Raw genomic sequence first — 21,628 nt, 5'->3', positions numbered from 1 at the left:
GTTTACAGGGGATAATATACTAGAATGTCAGGAAGAAATGTATAATTGGATTTCATTCTGGGGAAGCCATGGGGGGAGGGGAGAGTAAGGGAGGGTTAGGGAGGGAAAGGGGGGGGAAGGGGGAAAAATTGTATTTGTAAAACTTTTTCAATTAAAAAAAAAGAATCAAAAGGAAGCTTCTAATGTAGCAATATAACATAAAACAAACACAGAACCTTTTGCATCACAGCGTTTTGGTTTCAAAGGCTGCAATTCTAGTTGTTGCAACAGTATAAATGCGCTACACATGCAAATCTTATTTGCTTACCTTGGAGAACAAAGAAAAAGAATACTATCTGCTTCAGGTAAGTAGATCATTTGCCCTTTCAGGCGTAAACAGCTAATTTCTGTACCAGTCAATTCATCTTCACATTCCAATTTTTCTACATCCAAAAGTCCTTCCTTTTAAAGAACAAAAAGAAAGTTCAATGAAAAGTACCATTGTTATAAGCCTGTGCCCTCAGGGTCACCCAGAGAAAACTTTAATGCTTTTATTTCTGATTTTCTGATCTTTACCTAAACAAATATTATAAAGAAAAGCATTTCCGTTGTTGTAAAACCCAGTTCTCAACTCTGGGTGGCTCAAAACAATCAAAAGGAAGAAATTACAATAGAACATTAAAAAAGATTTTTAAAAAAATAGATAACAAGAATGATAGCCTGAATGGAAACAAAACAAGGGTGTCACTCTCCCTTGTCAAAGACCTGGTTGAAGAGCCAAGTCTTTACCATATTCTGAAAAATAGCAGGGTAGGGACCATATGGATCTCAGGAGAAATCCCATTCAGGAGGGGAGGCACTGAGACAGAGAATGCACACTTCCAAGGTCCAAATAGAAAGCAAAGGTTAACCATAGGAACTCGGAGCATACCAATTATTCAGTACAGATTAATTAATCCCTATTCAGAAACTAGGCCCTAAGCAGGGGTGGGTTCTAAAATTTTTTACTACCGGTTCTGTGGATGTGGCTTATTTTGTGGGCGTGGTTTGATGGTCATATGATAATTCTTTAGGATTTAGCAGAGGTACTGGTCTACCAGACTTTTAACTGCTTGCAGAACCGTACCAGTCTACCCATTTGTTTTTGGAGTGTTCCAGTCTACCTATTTGTTTTTGGAACGCACTGGTCTACCACCATACTGCCTTTTACCGCTGATCAGCTGTAGGGCGGCCCTTTGAAGCGCCGCGGCAAGAGTTTAAACAGTTTTTTTCCTTCTAGCCGATCAGCTGGGACTCGAGAGGCAGCGAATAGATTGGGGACAGGACCAGGCAGAGGTGGTATTTACTGGTTCTCCGAACTACTTAAAATTTCCACTACCAGTTCGCAAGAACTGGGGAGAACCGGTAGCAACCCACCACTGGCCCTAAGCCTTGTAAAGCTTTATAGCATGGGTATCAAACTTGCCATGTCATGTTGCTGTCACGTGACGTTTTGGGACGTTTTCCCCATTTGCGGAGCTGGGGTGGGCATGACCTGCATGTGACACATCTGGCCCATGGGCCGCCAGTTTGAGACCCCTGCTTTATAGGTAACGACCAGCACTTCAATTGCATCCAAAAGCAAATTGACAATGTGTGCAGCCGGTAAAACAGAGGTTTACTGGGAATACCAAGGCATGCCTACCACTGCTCATGATGCTGCATTCTGGACCAGCTGGGGCTTCCAGTGGCCCACCAGCCCTATGTACAGCCGCAAGACAATAGTCAACATGACCATGGTATGAGTGACTATCTAAAGGTCCTGAAAGTGTGCAAGTGGTACAGCAGAGGCTGCCTTTTTGACCACAACTGCCACTGGTTCTTTAAGCATAAGCTTTAGGTCCATGAAGATTCACAGACTGTGCAAGCCCATCCAAGATCCAAGATGGAATATCCTCATATATGGACAGTCAAAAGATAACAGAATAACAGAATTGGAAGGGACCCTCGTTTCAGAAGCAGCAACCTTGCACTCTTCCCCTCTCTATTAGCCCCTTCTTCGCACAGGATAGCCCAGCAATGGAGACAGAGAGGGAAAAGGGGGTGGCATTTCTATGTGCTCCCGTTTCTGTGTGGCACTCTCCCCTCAATGCTAGCGGCCGCCGCTGCCCCCTTCTCCCTCTCCGTTTTCAAAAACACTTGAAAGCGTTTTTACTATTTCAAACTAACATGAGTTTTAAGTCTTTTCTTCTAGTAAAACAGATATCTATTGAAAAATTGCAAATTCGGTTTTAGATTACCTTACTCCTTAACACAAACACTGTGTTGATATGTGAGAGGATTCCATGGAAACTAATATCAATATGAGGCCGAACCAATGAAAATACTGATAATAGATTGCAATATCCTGGCTGGAGCTGAAATATAAAGAAAAAAGAAAGAAAAACATTTTAAAACTTTGAATTCTGGTTAGTTATTGCAGTCCATTTTTCTATGTTCTGTCTGTGGTTTTAATATAATAATATTTAGTGAACTAGTGCTCATATTGTACAATTAAATAATGGACCTTTTGCATAAAAAAATAAATTGAATAAGAGTTGTCCAAGCTCCAGGATGAAAGAATGAATCCTATCTTCAATCGCACTGAGCAAGGAAATATTCTAAAACAGTATTTTTCAGCCTTGCATGATGGCTGGGTAATTTTGGGAGCTGAAGTCCACATGTTAAAGTTGCCAAGATTGAGAAACACTTCTATAAACAATCTCTATACCTCACTTTGTGTTCTACAATCCACAGCAGTAATTCAAGCAACACTTGTAGAAAGTGATGGCCACTTCTACTTTGACCTGTTCCATGTGGCCCTATTCACAACTTTCATGTTTACAGTGATTCAGGCTGCATAGGCTAAAATAAATTCAAATGGACTCTTTAATGAAAAAAATTTAGGATGAAAAACTCTAGGCTTTTCATCAAGGATTGTACTCCATTGTCATACTATATGAAAATCAACCTGAAAGGGGTGGGAAAAGGAAAAGTAGAGGCATGAAATAATATAAATATTTTGAAATGCTGGCTTACTTAATATTTGCTAATTAAAAAGGGAAAAAACTTTTCAATTCGTAATATAGGTATAGCTAATTATGAACTGAAAACTATTTAAAATATATAAGTGCACCAATATATAAACTACACCAATCAGGGCTTATGCTTGTTTTTCAGCATTAATATTTTTAAACGAAATGTTTAAAAGGTTGATTATTAAAACTTCATGTGTGCAGATTCAGATATAATAGTAAAAAAAGGAGAAATATGAAATACATTTCATAGTCCAAATAGTGCATACAAAATATTGAATAATAGAACTGGTGTAAGAAAAGTGAATAGAATGGTAGAAAGTCTGGAATTCAAAAGCTTTGCAGGAAAAACAAGAATCCTTACCTGGGGAAGGACTCTATATATTGCATTTCCACACTGAGTGACAACTAGGTCTCTGTCAAATATAATGTGGAAAGGAAAAGCCTTGCAAAATGTATATGGACTGATGCGAGACTCTTGAGTACCGTTCTCTTCAAATCTGTCAAGATCTTCATAAAAATCTTCTTCTTTGGATTCTTTTTCTTCAATTAAGAACTGAATATGGTCACACTCTTCATTTCTTTGTTGAATAACCTGGACATCACAAAGAAAAGCTGGTTAATACAAAAATAGTCTATTTTTATTCTTCAGCAACAAATGTTGCTCATACTAAATTCCAATCTAGACACCTAAAGTGCATGAGTAAAAATAAACAGACTTAAATTAGAATTCCTGGCAGTGTTACAACTATCCAAACAATGAACTAATAGCATAAATGTAAGGCATCATGACTTAAGAACAAGAAAGCCTACTTTTGAAGCTCAATTTGATCTTCATATCAAGTTATTTGCCAAAGGAAAAGGGTCATCAGGAAGAATCAATTTACAGCATAGAAAACTATAGGTTCCAAAAAGCCCCTTGCATGATTGACAATTTGACAATTTGAATCTCTGGTTTCTAGAATACCTTGGCAATACTTTGAATACATCCAGTGCTTCCCTAATATATGAAACCAAGAAAGGAAGAATAATGCCAGCGAACAGGATTTGCTTTTGCTTTAAAATATAATGAAATATAATAAATGTTTTAAGTTAAAGCATTTAATCTAAATGGGAAACTTTCACAATATAGTTTTGTGAAACAGATGTCCAGCTTTTATATAAACTCATTTTCATGCACTTACTATTTTTTCACATACTGTAATCATATTCATAAATAATCTTTCATTACACCCTTATACAGATCCAATAACCCTGAATTAAAGGTTTAACAAGAGTAGCAATTTTTAAACTGTATTTTGATTATATAAAGCTTTTGCCCAAGAAGGAAGAAATTATTCCCCATGTACAAGAGAGGTATTCTGTCGTGTACAAAACCAGTCTCTGGACCCAAGCCAGATTTATGTACTTGGCATGAAACTATTCATTTAATATCACTGATAAATTACCACACAACAAGGTAAAAGAACCTGAAGATACTGTATATATCTGGGGAAAAAATCCTATTAAGTTCAACGTACTTTACTTTTGAATAGACATGGATTTTACTCTAACTTGTCATTTTTCAACTATAGCATACCAGGGGTGAGTTCCAAATCTTTTTACTACCGGTTCTGTGGGCGTGGCTTGGTGGTTATGTGACTTGGTGGGCGTGGCCAACTCAATGACACTCATGTCAAGGTGTGCCTCGCCTGGCCCCTCCCCTCCCAGCTATTCCTTGTCACACCCAGTCTCAATGTATCTATAGTTCTGTAAAAAAGTTGTTCACCTTTTTTCAACTTTATTATCTACATACTACAGATGTACTTTCATGGACCACTGAAAGGAGGAGATGGCTCACATGCTTTGCCCAAGAGTGTGATAGGCAACAACCTTTTAAGGGGCTGCCAGAAAGAAAGGGGGGCAATGTATTTTCCAAAGCACCAGAAGGCAAAACAAGAGCAATGGATGGAAACTGGACAAACCTAAAACTAAGGAGAAACTTTCTGACAGTGAGAACCAATATAGGTGCAGAAATATTTCAGTCATAATTTCACAAATAAAATAGCCATTCATGTAATATAACCTGCATATTGTTCAAAACAGTAATTAGTATTATGGCTGATGTTTGACAGCAAGCCTAAAAATCAAAGATCACAAGAGTGCTTCTTTTTCCACATACAAAACATCACATACCAGGAATAGCATATTAAACTGGACTCATGCAACCTGATGTACAAAATAAACACACATATATTTATGCTCTGGACTACAGACATTGAATGCATGTAAATCTCTGAAAAATGTGGTAGCCCTGGACAAAAGAAAGGCAGTAAAATCACTCTAGGTATCATGTGTAAAATATTAACACATGATAAATAATGGAACAATTAAAAATAATAGCAGAGAGTTTTTTTCTCTCTCTCCCTTCCTTCCTCTTTCTTTCTCTCTTTCTCTTTCTTTCTTTCTCTTTCTGTTTCTTTCTCTTTCTGTTTCTTTCTCTCTTTCTCTGTCTCTTTTTCTTTCTCTCGTTCTCTGTCTCTTTTTTTCTTTTTTTCTTTCTAAATCACTCTCAGTTTTGATGAAAGCAGTCACAAGCTTAGGGTGAATTAAGTCTTTCTCCAAAACTTAAACTAGGATTCCAACAAAAACCTCTACGTCAGCATCAAACTGGACTTTTATCTAGAGCCCACCAGCTTCAAAAGTTCGGGACAGACCAGATCTCTCCAGTTTAGATTTCCCAATTAGCCCTGGCAATCAGGAAACCATGGGTGTGTGCCATCTCCGAACCCTCAGCCACCCTTGATACCACAAGAGGACTTATTGATGCTCCACAATCATGGGCTTGGGAGAGTGGCCACAAGGGATGGAAGGCAAGCAAGGCTAGGAGCATCAGAAAAGAAGGCTAGGATGAGGGATGTTTATGGGGTCATCCAGGTTGTCCCAAAGACCCTTTTTTTTTCAAGAGGCAGCTAGATTTTCTGCTTTTTCTTCAAAGACCTTTCATTTCTCTTCCAAGAAGTTTCTTCAGCTCCTTCCAGAAGCTTCCTCAGAGAAAAACAAGAAAGTCCAGTTGCCTCCTGGAGAGAGAAAAAAAAGCACCTTTGGGAGAAATGGATGAGGGCACCCAGTCCTAGCCTGTGCCCCTCGTGTCCGGGGCACCCACCCCAAGGAAGGACTCAACCCGGCTGGGGCGGGCTTGAAAAAGGGTCCATGCTCCATGCCCTCCAACCTGCAAAAACGCGAAGGGGGGTGCGTGAACCCGCATTCAAGACCAATCATGCCTGAGTTTCCCCAATTTAGTGCCTGGACATGGGTAGTGGTTGGGTGGGCGAAGGATAAAAGTGGCGTCTCCCCTCCCCCCCCCAAAAAGTGTCCCCACCTTCAGATCGGGCAGTTTCTTTGCCTGGCCCGGTTGAGCATGACCCTCGGCTACGCTGTGCTTTTGCAAACAAGCCCACCCTTGACTGAAAGCAGGTGGGTGGGCGGTTGCCATTGCTACTCACGTTGTTGCCGAGCTCCTGGAGAGCCACGGTCATGCTGGCCATCGGAAGGGCAGGGGGAACCAGCTGCTGCCTCCTAGCTTGGGAACCAGCTGGGGGAAAGCAAGGCGGGGCAACAGTGCAGTCCAGAGCTCAGGCCATGTGGAACCGCTCCACCAAGGGGCTGCAGACTGGCAGCTGACCTCTCCTGTCCTCCCAGGAGAGCACCTCTGCTGATGGGCAGCAGGAAGGGAAAGCTTCGTAGCCACATGGCTGGGAAGCTTGCCGGGCTGCCCCCCATCCCCGCTGTGGCTATAATGCAGGTAGCTTCAGGAGCCGCTGTATCACCTTTCCAGCCAACATTATGCACAGTTTTGCACCACCTCCTTTGGGAGGGCATATTGTCTTTGTTTAGTAAAGCTATTTTATTTACCTATGACTGACTTTTCTATGAAGACCTTTCAGTAAAATTAAAAAAATAGGTATTGTCCTATTCCACTTCTAATTTCACTAATGCTTTTCCCAGCCAATGTTAGGCAAATCAATAAACCGGTGGAGATAGGGTGTTTTCTATTCTTTTTGTAAGTAATCAACTGGATCAGTTTATCTAATTAGTTATCATCCACCCAAGGATGCAATATATCCTGTCCAGATTAAAGTCTCTAATCAATGTTCATGTTTCTGCTAAACTCTCATATTCACCTGATTTCTGATATCAAGTATATAATGTATTAGGCTGTTCCAGGGGTGAAATGCTGCTGGCTCTATCCAGCTCACGGGAGCTAGTAGCGCCGGCAGGGTTAATTCGGACAACCAGTAGTGCCAGTGGCAGGAGGTTCCCCCTCCCAACCAGGATGTCATCACATCCCGGTTTTGGCCATCTGTGCATGCACAGAAGGCTTTGCACATGCGCAGATGTGTGGCGCATGCACATCAGCAAAGTGGTAGGAAAGGTAAGTACATTTCATCCCTGGGCTGTTCTATATGATTTCATCCATAATAACACAAAATAATGTATAGGACATTCTCAATTTATGGAACAGGAATACAATTTAAAAAAACCAGAAATCAGGCAGTCTCTACAACTAGTCTATGCAGAGTCTATTATTTATGTATATTTTTTAAAAGAAAATAAGAGCACAAAAAGAGAAAGAATTGATGTGCTCTCACCCAAACAGACATTGATAGTCATTCCCAATTTGATACTTCTCAAACAGTATAGTCCCGTGATGGCGAACCTATGGCGCATGAAAACTCAGCTTCGGCGTGCATGCGCGTGCTGGGCCTACCAGGAGTAGGGAAACAGGCTGTTTTCTGCCTCCAGAGGGCCTGGGTTGGGGTGGGGAAGGCCCATTTTTTGCTCTCCCCAGAGCAAGGGGCCCCAGGGCAAGGGGCATATAATTATGGGTGTGGGCACATGCGCGTGACCCCCCAGGACTCCCCCCTCTTTTGGCACGCAATGGCAAAAAAGGTTAGCCATCACTGGTATAGTCAATGAGTTGGGAATTATGGTTACTAACTTTCAAAGTATCTGAAGGACACCAACTGGAGAAGTCAAACTTACATTAAGAAGCTGAGGTATTCCCAAGTAACCCTTCTATGAAAACTAGAACTGGAAACTCTGTAGTAATATGGGTAGTATTATTTTTTGTCCATTCTTAAAAATTCTCCTCCTATCCTGTGTCAGATTATAAAATATTGGGGCAAATCCTGATCTTGTATCAAAAGCACATTTAGGATTCTAGAATTGTTTGATCAATTAATATACAAGTAACATTACAAAAATTAGCAATATACAAAAATCAAACAAAATTTACACAGGATTCTGTTCCTGATACTGCTATTTGTAATTTTCTATAAATAAAAATTAACTCTTGAAATTTGTAATAGAATAATGAAGTAATGATGAGATATCCATTACTCACAATAATCCTGTGTGCCTTATAATGGGAAAATAGTACTGTACCTTGAAAATAAGTTTACTTTTGAAAAAGAGATAAAGAAATTGCTATAAAGTAATTTTATTTATGAAATACCAACCATTGGAGAGACTTTATCTTGACATTTACCTTCATATCTATTTCTGTGCCATGAATTTGTTGAGCAACTGTTTTGATGATTCCAATGACAATATCTTGGAGTCCTTCCCTCTCTGAATAGTAATGCAGAATGAGGCCTTTCCCTTTTTCTGCATCTGTGCATCTAAAGGAAGGAGCACGCATACCTGGGTATATTGTAGCAAGATGGTCATGTAAAGCATCAAGATTCTGGGAGAGAAATAATTACAAGAAAATGTTATAATTTAATTTTCTAACATTCTCATTGAGAGGCTGTGCTCAAGCTGAGGTAAACAGAGATTCAAAGTATACCTATTCTGTATAAAATAAACCTCTAAAGATGTTGGAAAGCACATATTTCAAGAAAGGTAATCAAGAAAACAGTACTTGGATGGGAAATCTGTTACTTTGCAAGTATCCCCCTACTTTCATTACCTTACTTTTACTTGCACTAAGATAGTGAAAAAAAAAACATTCACATAGTAACCACAATAGCACCATTTCCATCAGTTCTAAATTACTGTACAGTCTTTATCCCTACTCCTGAATTTTATGCAGCTATATTTTGTTAATGTAACTCTAAAGCATATGTTGTGAGGAATGAAGATGTTTTATATGTAATGCAATATCAGATATTAGATCCATATTTAACATATGTAAATGTCCAAAACTTTGGAAATAGCTAGGAATGAAATGTGTTTGAATATTAGTAGCTTGGGTTGCTAGTTAGGCTGTTGGTTTGAGCTCCGAGCTTGACAATTTGGTTATGTTTCGTCACCATTCAAGGAGACATCGTCAGTGCACTTTGAGATGTGCTTGTCTGTCAGAATACAGGTCTTTAAATACCTTTTTATGAGATGCAAATTAGCCTGAATGTTGTTTGTTCGGATATTCTGAATCATGATCTGATTTCGGAGTGTTTGATAGGCTGGCTGTTGTTGCTGGCTATAGTTATGTACTCTCTGTGTGATATAGATTAGGATTAGAATTGTTTATCTGGGTGCTTCTGAGTCATGGTCTGGTTTTGGCTTGTTTGATAGTTTGAATGGCTGGCCAGTTCACCAGAAATTGGACCATGTCTCAGTAACAACAGCCAGTCACGAGGTGAACAACTGCCATGGTGCTACAACATTCATAATTCTGGGACTTTCTCATAAACACTAGGGGGCGGTTATCTTGTAACTTCGAACAGGCACTAAATGAACAGTCATAACACTGGGATTACCTGTATTTGTTAAGTAAATTGTTTTTAGTATAACTCTGGCTTTTATATAGTACAAGAAGTGGAAAGAATACAGATTCCATTTATTTCAAGTATCAGTGAAAAATATCAATGCACATGTTTTCCTCATTACATTTTGCTTAATGTTTAATAATTATGCAGAAAACTCAATTTAAGTAAGTGGAAACATAAAAGATTAATTTTTATACCTGGCCATCTTTAAGCTAGCTTTCAAGGTCAAAGCTGCCTGATATGTTGCCATGTTTTTGAATATTATATCTTCAGAGAGTGCATATTTGTGTCAGTAACAGAATATGAGTAGACCACTAGACTGCTCCCTAAAGTATTTTTTATTAACCACCACTCTATGTCTGATTGATTTTTCTTTTATGCTATTAATACAAAAATACCCCTGGGATGCCTCAAATTGCACTTACTGACTAGCCATTCTTCATTTACATGCTGCGTTAACATTGCCTTTAGCAATATTTTCTTCTCAAATTATGTACTGGAGATATTTTTAAAGTCATAAAATTAAACTTGTATTTAAAACAATGGTTGCGTTTTGAAATGGTATATGGATAAATGAATGCACAGAATCACATTTTCTTAAGGTTTTGAGATGTATTTGATGTATAAATCATCCTGTCATTTATTGTCTACAAAGCTATAGATATTTTTTTTACATTATTAGAATATCTATTTTAGATGCTATTGTCAGGGTTCCAAGTAACATACCCACAGCAAACGAAACTCTGAGGCAGGTAGATTCCTCAAAGAATAGCTTTATTGGATATGCCATATTGGCACGGACTGGGGAAAACCAACTCTAAACGTTCCTAATTAAAAGTAGAAGTTTTTCACTTTCTCAAAACAATCAATCACATGATCCAATCTGGATACAGTTCAGTTGCTAGGTGACCCCAGTCCCCTCCTTCCAAGCACCTGCTGGAATGTCCTTCCCAGGAGAAAGTATTTTGTTTTGGCTACAAACCCCAGCTATCTCTACTCCTCCCTCTCCATCCCTTAGTCCAGTTGTGGCAGCCCTGAAGCCTCAAAATGGCCTCAGTCAGGTCAGCTTCAAGGTTGACAGCTATGAAGTGTCATCAATAGGAGTAAACAATTCCATTTGTCCCCATACGAATAAATGTATATAGTATATTATAAAAATACCTCACATTATTAAAATAATTCAAATTAGCTGAGCATGTTCTTATTGCAATAGAAGTTATTCATCTCAAGATGCCAGAGGTTCAACTATAGTGTTATCTGGACACAACAAAAATGGAATGGAAAAGGAATTTAGTAATCAAGGTTGTGACTTTTTCATTGTTTTTGTTTTGGATATATGCTATTTAAATATGCTTTTCTTATAATTTCCACTAATTTCCTAATTACATGAAAAACTGAAGTTTGATGTGTATTATTTTGTTTCTTAAATGTGAATTAGCAAGACATTATTTTTGATAAAGCTAGTGTCATAGCAAATAAAAAGTTACTGCCTACAAAGTAGCCAGAGTGAAAGGATTTCCGATTCTGGATCTAGAAATTTGATAAATTACATTGTTGTGTTTAAGTAAATGAGCATAGTACCATAGTAAACACACTGTTCAAATTCAATTGTCCTGGAACTGAACCATTTGTCTCAGCTAACTTACTTGTAAAAACTCTCTAACATTTGATCCCAACACACGTAAGATGGTGTCATAACCAGATTCTTGGCAAAACACAAAAAACATCTTCCCAAACATTTGAAGGATTTCTCCGGCGTTAAGGTCTGCAAAATTAATAAACAAATAAAATAATAAAATTCTGTGTTTTGAAAGTGTCAAGGTCAATGCTTTTTGCTAAGCAAGAAATAATATTACAGCACTGATTAAGTAAAATAATAAAATGAGTAATGTTAACCAATACCATAAGGAATTCAGCAAATTATAGTCTAGAAAGACACATTATATCTATTACTTATTTTCAAAACCAGTTTTAAAATCTTTATGAGAACTTAAAGTATTTTAGAGATTTCAGATTAGATAACCAGCACATTTAGAGGAGCTTCAAGAATTGTCTCAAAGTTCAATGGATTGGATTGTGTAAAACAAATTCTTCCAAAAATTCTGATATACACATGCCCATTTGTTCTTCTAAATTGAAGCTCATAATAAAGAATAACAGTGATATGCAAAACACATTTGAGAAGCACATATATGGTAAATATTTTCTATTCTATCTCACAAAATATATATGATGCTAAATGTATTAGACATGCTTGTTTATGTGTACACATATCAGGAGTGAAATCTACTTACCTTCCTTACTGGTTCGGAAGTGCACGCACCACGCATCACATGCACGTGCAGATCTTCTGCGCATGCGCAAAACCTTCTGCGCAAGCACAGAAGGTAAAATACGCATTACCAGGAAGTAACGACACCGGGGCAGATGGGTGGAGCTTTGCTCCGGCATCGCTACCAGATCGCCGAACTGCCCGCCACGATCGCTACCAGATTGCCCAATCCAGTCCAAACCGGGAGCATTTCACATATGCATATACATGCACATTTAAGTGGCAGAAATCAGCCAATGAAGGGGACACCAATATTTAATGAGATCATAGTATGTAGGAATATGAATATAAACTTAGCCACTTCAGAGGTAAATTGATCCTCTGAAGCAACTATCTACCTTGTAAAGAAAGTGTTCCTTAGCAGTCCTGAGGCCTGCTCTTAATTTGAAACAAACATTCTCAGAATGACTGCATAGTACCATTGTCAAGTCATTGAAAAATAATACTCCAGACTGAACTACAGAAAACATTTTTTGTACTATATACTCATATGTATATCATAAAACATAAAACTAGCTGAATAGCATCTAGCATCATATCCTTTAGAAGCAATGCTGAAAGAAAGCCAAATTTACTCACTGAGGACTTTACTTGCTGCAGCAACCAAATCATATGTTTTGGAATCATCATAAATAATTCTGACCAAAAACTGTCCTTCCTCATCCAGCTGTGCCTCTCTCCTAGAACAAAGTACAACATACTTTTTTAAAAAAAATTATATATTTTAGATATTTATAAAAGAGATCAAAGTTCTTAGTTGCTGAGAATACTGAAAATGTGTTAGGAGTGAAGATGTAATGTGCCTTATAAGGTTATAATCTTAACAGAAAGAAAGAAAAAAAAAAGTATAAATGTCATGTTTTGACTCCAATACTAGAAGAATCTCAAATGTAATATAAGAAAAAGAACGTTGTCTTACCTGAACGTTCCTTTTCAGCTTCACTGCGAATGCAATCCACATATGGGTTGTTTTCCCCATCGCTTATCTCTGACTGGGTAAATTTTCTTGAATATCTCCCTCCGTGCTGTGGCCACGCCCTGCTGTCCCATGATGCATCAGTCTTTGAACGAAGGCGCGACCACCTAGGTGAAGTTAGAGTCAGGTAAGTAAATACAATGGAGCCATAAAGAACTAGAACCGGTAGAAATATAAAGAAACAAATGCAACAAAGGGTGGGGGTGGATTGCATTCGCAGTGAAGCTGAAAAGGAACGTTCAGGTAAGACAACGTTCTTTTTCCAGCTCACTGCTCATGCAATCCACATATGGGATATACCAAAGTTCAGATCCCAAGGGCGGGAGACAAATCACTCCCAGAGACCTGGCCTGCGAGAACACTCTGCAGAACACGTCGTCCAAATGAAGCCTCAGCTGAGGCGTAAACATCGATCTTATAGTGTCTAATAAACGGTGTAGCAGAGGACCACGTGGCAGCTCGGCAGATATCCGAGACCGACGCCTGCGTAGCCCAAGCGGCCGACGTTGCAGCGCTACGGGTAGAGTGAGGCAAAACACGAGGAGGGACAGGACAGCCTCGTTGTTCGTAAGCCGTGGCGATGCACTTTTTAATCCATCTGCCTACAGTAGATGGAGATATCTTTTGACCTAATGATGAAGGATGAAAAGAAACCAAAAGTGCCTCAGACTTCCGGAACGATTCAGTTCTATGAATGTATCGACGTAAAGCCCTACGGACGTCGAGGGTATGCCAGTCCTTCTCTCGCAGGTGCCTGGGCGAGGGACAGAAATCCGGAAGCACGAGCTCTTGGGCACGATGGAAATAGGAGTTTATTTTAGGCAAGAACGTAGGATCCAGGCGCAAAATCACGGTATTGGGTTGAAAGATGCAGAGATCCTTTCTAATTGACAATGCGGTAAGTTCGGAAACCCGTCTTGCAGAGGTGATCACCAAAAGGAAAGCCACCTTGTAGGATAAATACTTGAGAGGAACAGAACCCAAGGGTTCAAAAGGAGGAGACATAAGGGCCTGAAGAACAAGTGGAAGATCCCAGGACGTGTAACGGTGGACAGGCGGTGGACGGAGATTAACAGCCCTGTGGAGAAAACCTTTAATCGACGGGTGCAGAGACAGAGAAGAATAAGGAGGACATCTGATGACCGTGGACAAGGCAGCAGTTTGACGCCGGAGGGTAGACGGTGACAAACCCTTGTCGAGACCTGCTTGTAAGAAGCACAAAACATCCACAATCTGAGCCGAAGTAGGGTCAACTAATTTGACAGTGCACCAAGAACAAAAGGATTTCCAGGAGGACTCATATATCCGAGAAGTCGAAGGTCTTCGGGAGGCCTGGATCGTATCTATGACAGAGTCCGGTATACAGTCTTTTTGCAGAATGACCCGCTCAAACGCCAGACAGCCAATTTGAGCCATCCTGGGTCTGGATGAGCGATGGCCCCTTGACGAAGCGACAGATGTTCTTGCAGGATCACCCACGGTGGGTGGACCGACAACGCTACTAGATCCGCGTACCACGGGCGGCGTGGCCAATCTGGGGCCACCAAGAGGAGTTCCGCTTGTTCCTCCAGCAGTTTGCGAATTACCTGAGGAATCAGGGGAATCGGAGGAAAAGCGTATAAGAGACCCGGTGGCCAGTGGCACCTGAGTGCATTGTGAGCCTCCGCCGCCTGACACGGGTAGCGAGTCACAAAACGTGGCAGTTGAGCGTTTGACGGGCTGGCAAAAAGGTCCACCACGGGCATGCCGAAGATGAAACAAGCTGTGCGAAACAGACCGGGGTGAAGTTGCCATTCGGACTGGTCTATGGTCCGTCTGCTGAGCCAATCGGCCCTGGTGTTCTCCACGCCGGAAATGTGATCGGCCTGCAATGATAGAACATGCGTCTCCGCCCAACGCAGAAGGCGTTCGGATTCCAACATCAGGCGCCTTGACTGAGTGCCCCCCTCTTTGTTTATATGGGCCTTTGCTGCGATATTGTCCGTTAGGACAAGGACGTGATGGCCCGACAGGTGATGTTGAAAATGACACAGAGCTAGACGAATAGCCCTCAATTCCAAAAGATTGATGTTGAGTCGTCTCTCTGCCCCGGACCAGCGGCCCTGTACAATCTGGTTGTGAAGATGGGCCCCCCATCCTTGGAGGCTGGCATCCGAGGTCAAGGTCAGGCGGTCTTGAACCAGGAAGTGCGAACCCTTGTGAAGGCCCGGTCCTAACCACCAGCGAAGGGAGAGACGAAGTTGAGGTGGAAGGGGCACCTTGCGTAGGGAGTCGCTTTGGCCTGATCGTTGGTAGGGGAGGAGAAACCATTGTAACGGCCTTGTGTGACGACAAGCCCATGGCACAATTGAGAAGGTTGAGACCATTTTCCCCAGCAACTGAGAGAGATGAAGGAGAGGAATGGACTGTTGCGATAGGGCTAGGTGGATTAAGTCGCAGATGCTTTGAATTCTGTCCGGGGAAAGAAAAACTTGCCCCTGTACGGTGTCTATAATCGCTCCGAGGTGCAACAGAGTGGTGGAAGGGTGAAGGTGGCTTTTCGGGAAGTTTATTGAAAAGCCATGAATCTGAAAGGCTTCGACGACATTGCGAAGATCTCGAGACACTTGACTCCTGGATGATGACAGAACCAGAATGTCGTCGAGGTAACATAAGACCCTGACAGGAACCTTCCGGAGGGAGGCCGCCACTACCGCCACCAACTTTGTAAAGGTCCTTGGGGCTGATGATAAGCCAAAGGGGATGGCGCAGTACTGATAGTGTTCCTCCCCAATCTGGAAACGCAGAAACTTTCGGTGTGCAGGTCGGACCGGAACATGCAGATATGCCTCCCTGAGGTCGACCGACGGGAGGAAATCCCCTCGATGAATTCCTCCAAGGATGGACCTCAGAGAGTGCATTTTGAATCTGCGGTAAGATACTGACAGATTCAATTGTTTCAGGTTGAGGATGGCCCTCCAACCGCCGGAATGTTTCGGAACCAGGAAGAGGGTTGAATAGAAGCCCTCGCCCCATTGGTTTGGAGGAACAGGCTCTATTGCCTTGATATGTAATAGGTGGAGAACTTCCGTCCGTAGTTGGGCGTCCAGCCCCATTTGGAGAGGAGGGCAGGAAATGTGGCGAGATGGAGGGCGATCCAGGAACTCTATGGCCAAACCCTCGGCCACTGTACGAAGAATCCACGCATCCGTGGTCGACTGTTCCCATTGATGACGAAAAAGATGGAGTCGGCCACCAATGGGATCCAACAGGGTATAGTCACTTCCCTCTGCGGAATTGACGGAAGCCGGAACCACGGAAGGGTCGCTTGGCTGTGGAGGTGTTACGGGACCTGTCTCGAAAGCACTGGCGGTTGGACGAACAGTCAGGACCTTGGAAGTAGGAACGTTGGGAGTAGGGAGCTCCTGAACCCGATGAAGCTCGAAAGGACTGCCGCTGATAATAGGGTGTATAGCGGCGCTCAGGGCGACGATAGGATGAAGTAGGCATAACCTTACGTTTGTCCCTGTCCTCGACCAGGACGGGGTCGAGGGCGGTACCAAAGAGAGACGGGGCCTTATATGGAGCCGCTGCTAGCTTCCATTTGGCCTTGGAGTCGGCTCTCCAGTTCCTAAGCCAAAACAGGCGCCGTGATGTTATAGATGAAGCCAAAGCTCTGGAAGTGAATTTGACCGAATTCAAAGATGCATCCGCCGAATACTCGGTGGCAGCAACAATTTTGTTCAAATCTTTATGGAGGCGCGTATCCTCTGGTGGTAATTTGTCCTGGAGTTGCCTCAGCCAAAGTAGCATCGCTCGATTGAAGAAGGACGTGGCAGTGGCTGTCTTAATCGCCCAGGCCAGAGCTTGATGCTCCTTGCGAAAAGAGAGCTCCGACTTCCTGTCCTCCGATTTAAGAACGTCCAAAGAGTCGGTGGAGACCAGGGATGACGAAGACATGTTAGCAATCGGGGGATCCACCACCGGTAAAGACAACAAGGTGTCCAATTCCAGCGCAGCGCAATAAAGCTTCTTGTCTAGAGCATTGGGCCCCATTAACGAACCCGGTTGAGACCAGGGAGACTGTAAGACATCCGAAAAAAGCTGAGGACAGGGGATGAAATCCTTGCCCTGCTTAGAAGATGAGAACAGAGCGTCGTGAGGGGTGGTAGCATCAGAAGACGAAGAAGGCGACTCATTCATGTTAGTGGTCTGCCGTGCCTTATGCAAAAGGGATTTGAACAAGGAAGGCCTGAACAATCCTGTAAATGCAGGCACATCAAGCGCAAGACCTTCATCCTTCGAAAGTTCCAAATCCTCCAAAGGTTCATTATAACAGTCAGATTCATCCGATGAGGCAGGTGCCAAGCGAGAAGGAGATTTGGCACGAGGTGGGGCCGAAGAAGGAGGCATAGAAGGAGGCACAAACAGGACCTGTTGCAATGAAGATTGATGAATCCCAGCCGCCAACAGAGAGGACAAGGCAGTGGAGAGCACGGATTGCAAATCTATGGGAGGCGCCAACAATTGACCATCCGGGCCACAGAGACCGGCAGAAGCAACCTTTACAACCTGGTGTAAAGGTTGCTTCCGGGCGACCTGGAAGAGGATGAGGCGGTCCCCCCAGACCCACGGATGAAATGTCCGGTAGTGACACAGAAGCTCGTTTAGACAGTCTGCCAGAAATACCAGACTGAGCCTCGTTGGAGGCCGATGGTCGAGAAGGTGAAGATGGCAATAGTTGAGAAGTTGTCGCAGATGATTGGTCAGTTGGAAAAACAGAGGCCAAGGAGGCCTGTCTGGCCTTGTCAAAATGGCGCTCAAGGGCCTTGTGGCGGCGTTGAGCATCTTTATCCGCCGCCGAAGACCTGAGGTGGCGGGTATCATCAGCAGCTGACGTAGGTCTGGCACGTGATTTGGACCTGTGCTTGGGAGGGGCCCTAGGTGGGCTGGGCTCATGATCCCCGTCTGAAGAAAGGTAAGCATCCGCCATTGAAACGCACAATTACTCTTGAAGTCAGTAGTGCGTGTTTTTTTTTTTTAATTAGAACAAACAGCAACAGGTATATAGAAAAAAACAAGCAACAAAGGGCAGCGGTAACCGAAGGCCCCAATAAATAGGGACTGCAATGGTAGTTAATTAATAGAAATTGCATGCAATGGGTGACACACTTTCACCTCAAGCGGCCAGTAACCCTAATGGCAAGGGTCCGTTACAAAACGGAGGCCTCAGCGTCGCTTGGAAGATGCGGCGAGCAAATGAGGCAACAAAATGGCTGCCAAGGAGTGTTTCAAAATGGCGGCCGTAGGCTCGTCAACGGCGTTTGCAAAGAGTGACGGATATTACTGAAAAAGTCCTGAAGGAGCTCTTACGGCCTCAGACAATACAGTAAATGCAGGTGCCGCCCGAAGGACAGTCACCTGAGCCGCTCACCACCAGTGGAGAGTAGAGGAGCCGATCCCAGCAAGGCGCCAAATTTAAAAACCGAATCCGGCGACCAAGGCGCTCAGGAGAAAAGCGAACGTGTGGGAGACACTTCAGAGCTTGCAGGGCGAACCATGCGGAGAGCTCCGGAGCCGCCGCTACGAGCCCAGCAAGCAAAATAAGGGAAGAAAGGTGTGGGGGGTGCGGCTGCAGCCGACAGCCCCTCGCGCACACCGGCGGCTAGAAGATCAAAAGGGGAATCACCCGAAGGACGAAAAAACCCCGCTGCGGGCAGTTGGAGTGAAAAAAAGCCCCGACGAAGGGTGAGAGGAAGCTCCCGACTCAAACCCTCGTCTGCAGCAGAAATAAAAGGGCTCAGCCGAAGAAAAATCAAACTAATCAAAATAAAGAAAAAACCTAGCGCAGAAGCTAAAATAAGGTTAATTTTCACCACGAAGGGAGAAATACACCGGTCTGGAAGCGACTGAGTAAAAAGACTGATGCATCATGGGACAGCAGGGCGTGGCCACAGCACGGAGGGAGATATTCAAGAAAATTTACCCAGTCAGAGATAAGCGATGGGGAAAACAACCCATATGTGGATTGCATGAGCAGTGAGCTGGAAAAGATAAGGCATCACAGCATAACATAACAACTTACTGGGCTTTTTGTGTGTGTGCCTTTGAGTAAGTGTTAATTCCTAGCAATTGCCTGGACAAGTCCTTGCAACCAGCTTTCTAGAGCAGATACCTATTGGTTCAAGAACATATAGCTGACTTTGTGTTAAGGCAGGTCTCCTGGTTTCAAAACTGATGCCTTAACCACTTCACTAAACTGGCTCATGATTAGATGTTAGTCTATATTATTTTTAAAAAACATTATCCAAAGCAATTGAAAGAATAAAGGCATGTTAATTTTGCAACTAATTTTCAAACGTTATAAATTTTTAAATATATTAATAGAAAATTTTGTTTTTCTCATTGCAGAAAGTTGTGAGAGGTGCTCCTATATACATACTACATGCATATATATACATAATATTAATACATAGCATTATGAAAATAAAACTATTTAAACAATTCAAATTTCTGTGTGAATGAATGTGGACGTGATTTTTTTCTCAATTTCTGTGAAATCTCATTTAGAACTAAAATGAGAGAAGAAATAGCATTAAGTCCTAGAAAAAAAATTCCTATTCTTTGAGTAGTGATGTTTAATTCTCTAGATTCTGGAATATAAACAAAATGCACTTAGATGTTGATCTAAATTAGTCTTTTTCATTTAAAGTAGACTTTGTTCTTTATTGTGATTATTTAAAAATACAGTAAAGTCAAATAATAATTTACGGAGTTGTTATGTTAGTTATACTTTCAGGTTTCCAAGCCTGTTTCCATATATTGTTTCCTATGAATCAGAAAGAGAATAACAGAGCTGGAAGGGACCTTGGAGGTCTTCTAGTCCAACCTCGTGCACAAGCAGAAGACCCTATACCCGTGATGGCGAACGTATGGCATGTGTGCCATAGGTGGCATGCGGAGCCATATTAGTGGGCACGCCAGCTCAGCTCTGGGGGGCATGCGCGCGCTGGCCAGCTGATTTTCGGGCCTTCTGGACCCACCAAAAGTAGGGAAACAGGCTGTTTCCTGCCTCTGGAGGGCCTGGGGGGTGGTGGGGAAGGCCCGTTTTTCTTTCTTACCTGGTTCCAGATCCCCTCTATGCATCTGGAAAGGGTGAAAGCAGCCTTTCCCACTCCCTTGGAGGCCCTATGGAGGCTGAAAGGGCCCATTTCCCGACTCCCAGTGGGACAGGAAGTGACTTTTTTCCTGTCCCCAGCCTCCAGAGACTCCTAGAGAGGCTCCTAGAGACTCCTAGAGAGGTTCTGGAGGCTGGGGACAGCAAAAAATGTCACTTCCTGTCCCACCAAGAGTTGAGAAATGGGCCCTTTCAGCCTCCGTAGGGCCTCCAAGGGAGTGGGAAAGGCTGTTTTCGCCCTTTCCAGATGCATAGAGAGGATCTGGAACCAGGTAAGAAAGAAAAACGGGCCTACCAGGCCATCATGTGCCAGGAGCAGCGGTGGGAAGGGTTGCGTGCGCATGCGCAGGACCCTCCCCCACCCCCCCCTCCTGGCACGTGATGGCAAAAAGGTTAGCCATCACTGCCCTATACCATTCCAGACAAGTGGCTGTCAGTCTCTTCTTAAAAGCTTCCGATGATGGAACACCCACAACTTTTGAAGGCAAGCTGTTCTACAGGTTAATTGTCACTGTTAGGGAATTTCTCCCTAGTCTAGATTGCTTCTCTCCTTGTTGGTTTCCATCCGTTGTTTCTTGTCTTGACTTCTGGTGCTTTGGAAAATAACAGAATAACAATGGATGTTCCACCCTAGAAGCTTTCTTTATTGAAAAGGAAAGGCGGAAAAGCTGGACTGGTGGACTTGTGATAATGTGGGGGCAATAAACTGACTTTGTATAAAATATACAAAAGTATGAAGGCTATTGCTTAACGCACTGTAAGCCGCCCTGAGTCTCCGGAGAAGGGCGGCATATAAATCAAATTTTTTAAAAAAATCTTTTAATTTGGTGATCTTATCCTCAAACCCAAAGATTTAGCATCAGAAGGACATGTCTGCCATTGGTTTACATATTTACAATTGAAAGAAAAATTTAAATTAGATAAAAAGAGTTATGGGTTTGACTTTGTGAAAAATGAATTGGAAATCCTACCGCGTGGTCATAATGAACATATTATTGCTAAGGTTTATAAATTTTATTGAATTTGAATTTGGAGAATGAATATGTAAAGCACTGTATGACTCAGTAGGCAAGAAACTTTGGATATAATGTAATGCTTGGGAGTATGTGTGGATGAAAAGTCTAAAATTTACACTAAATTATAATTTAAAAGAAAACTTTTATCAGATGATGTATCATTGGTATTTAACACCAGATAAAGAATCTAGAAAGGTATTTCAAATGAATGTTGGAAATGCAAATGTAAAGAAGGTTTCCTTTATCATTTATGGGGGTTATGTGATAAAGCAAAGAAATATTAAAGTAGAATTCACATCTTAATACAGAAGATTCTCAAAGTGAAAATAAAGATAAAACAAGAAACATTTATTGGGTTTAATGG

General features: G+C 42.2%; 1 protein-coding gene across 5 annotated transcripts in view; it reads right to left on the bottom strand.

Annotated features, from left to right (window-relative positions):
- GUCY1B1 (guanylate cyclase 1 soluble subunit beta 1) overlaps positions 1-21,628 on the bottom strand; it is a 104,146-nt gene that overhangs the window by 18,249 nt on the left and 64,269 nt on the right. For 4 of the 5 annotated variants that reach the window (XM_034432875.3, XM_087875281.1, XM_087875280.1 and 1 more), the window contains 6 exons: positions 12,696-12,796; positions 11,431-11,549; positions 8,563-8,760; positions 3,397-3,627; positions 2,259-2,375; positions 308-441 (listed from right to left, as the gene is read on the bottom strand). In XM_034432875.3, the coding sequence (XP_034288766.1) occupies positions 308-441; positions 2,259-2,375; positions 3,397-3,627; positions 8,563-8,760; positions 11,431-11,549; positions 12,696-12,796 (900 nt within the window). The remainder of the gene's footprint in view (positions 1-307; positions 442-2,258; positions 2,376-3,396; positions 3,628-8,562; positions 8,761-11,430; positions 11,550-12,695; positions 12,797-21,628) is intronic. The other variant, XM_087875283.1, reaches the window with a different exon arrangement.

This window comes from Pantherophis guttatus, chromosome 8 (genome assembly GCF_059756535.1).
Source record: "Pantherophis guttatus breed Tessera chromosome 8, ASM5975653v1, whole genome shotgun sequence".
NCBI classification, from domain to species: Eukaryota; Metazoa; Chordata; class Lepidosauria; order Squamata; family Colubridae; genus Pantherophis; species Pantherophis guttatus.
The sequence above is the reverse complement of the archived record's forward strand: the minus strand, read 5'-3'. Positions and strand labels throughout refer to the sequence as shown.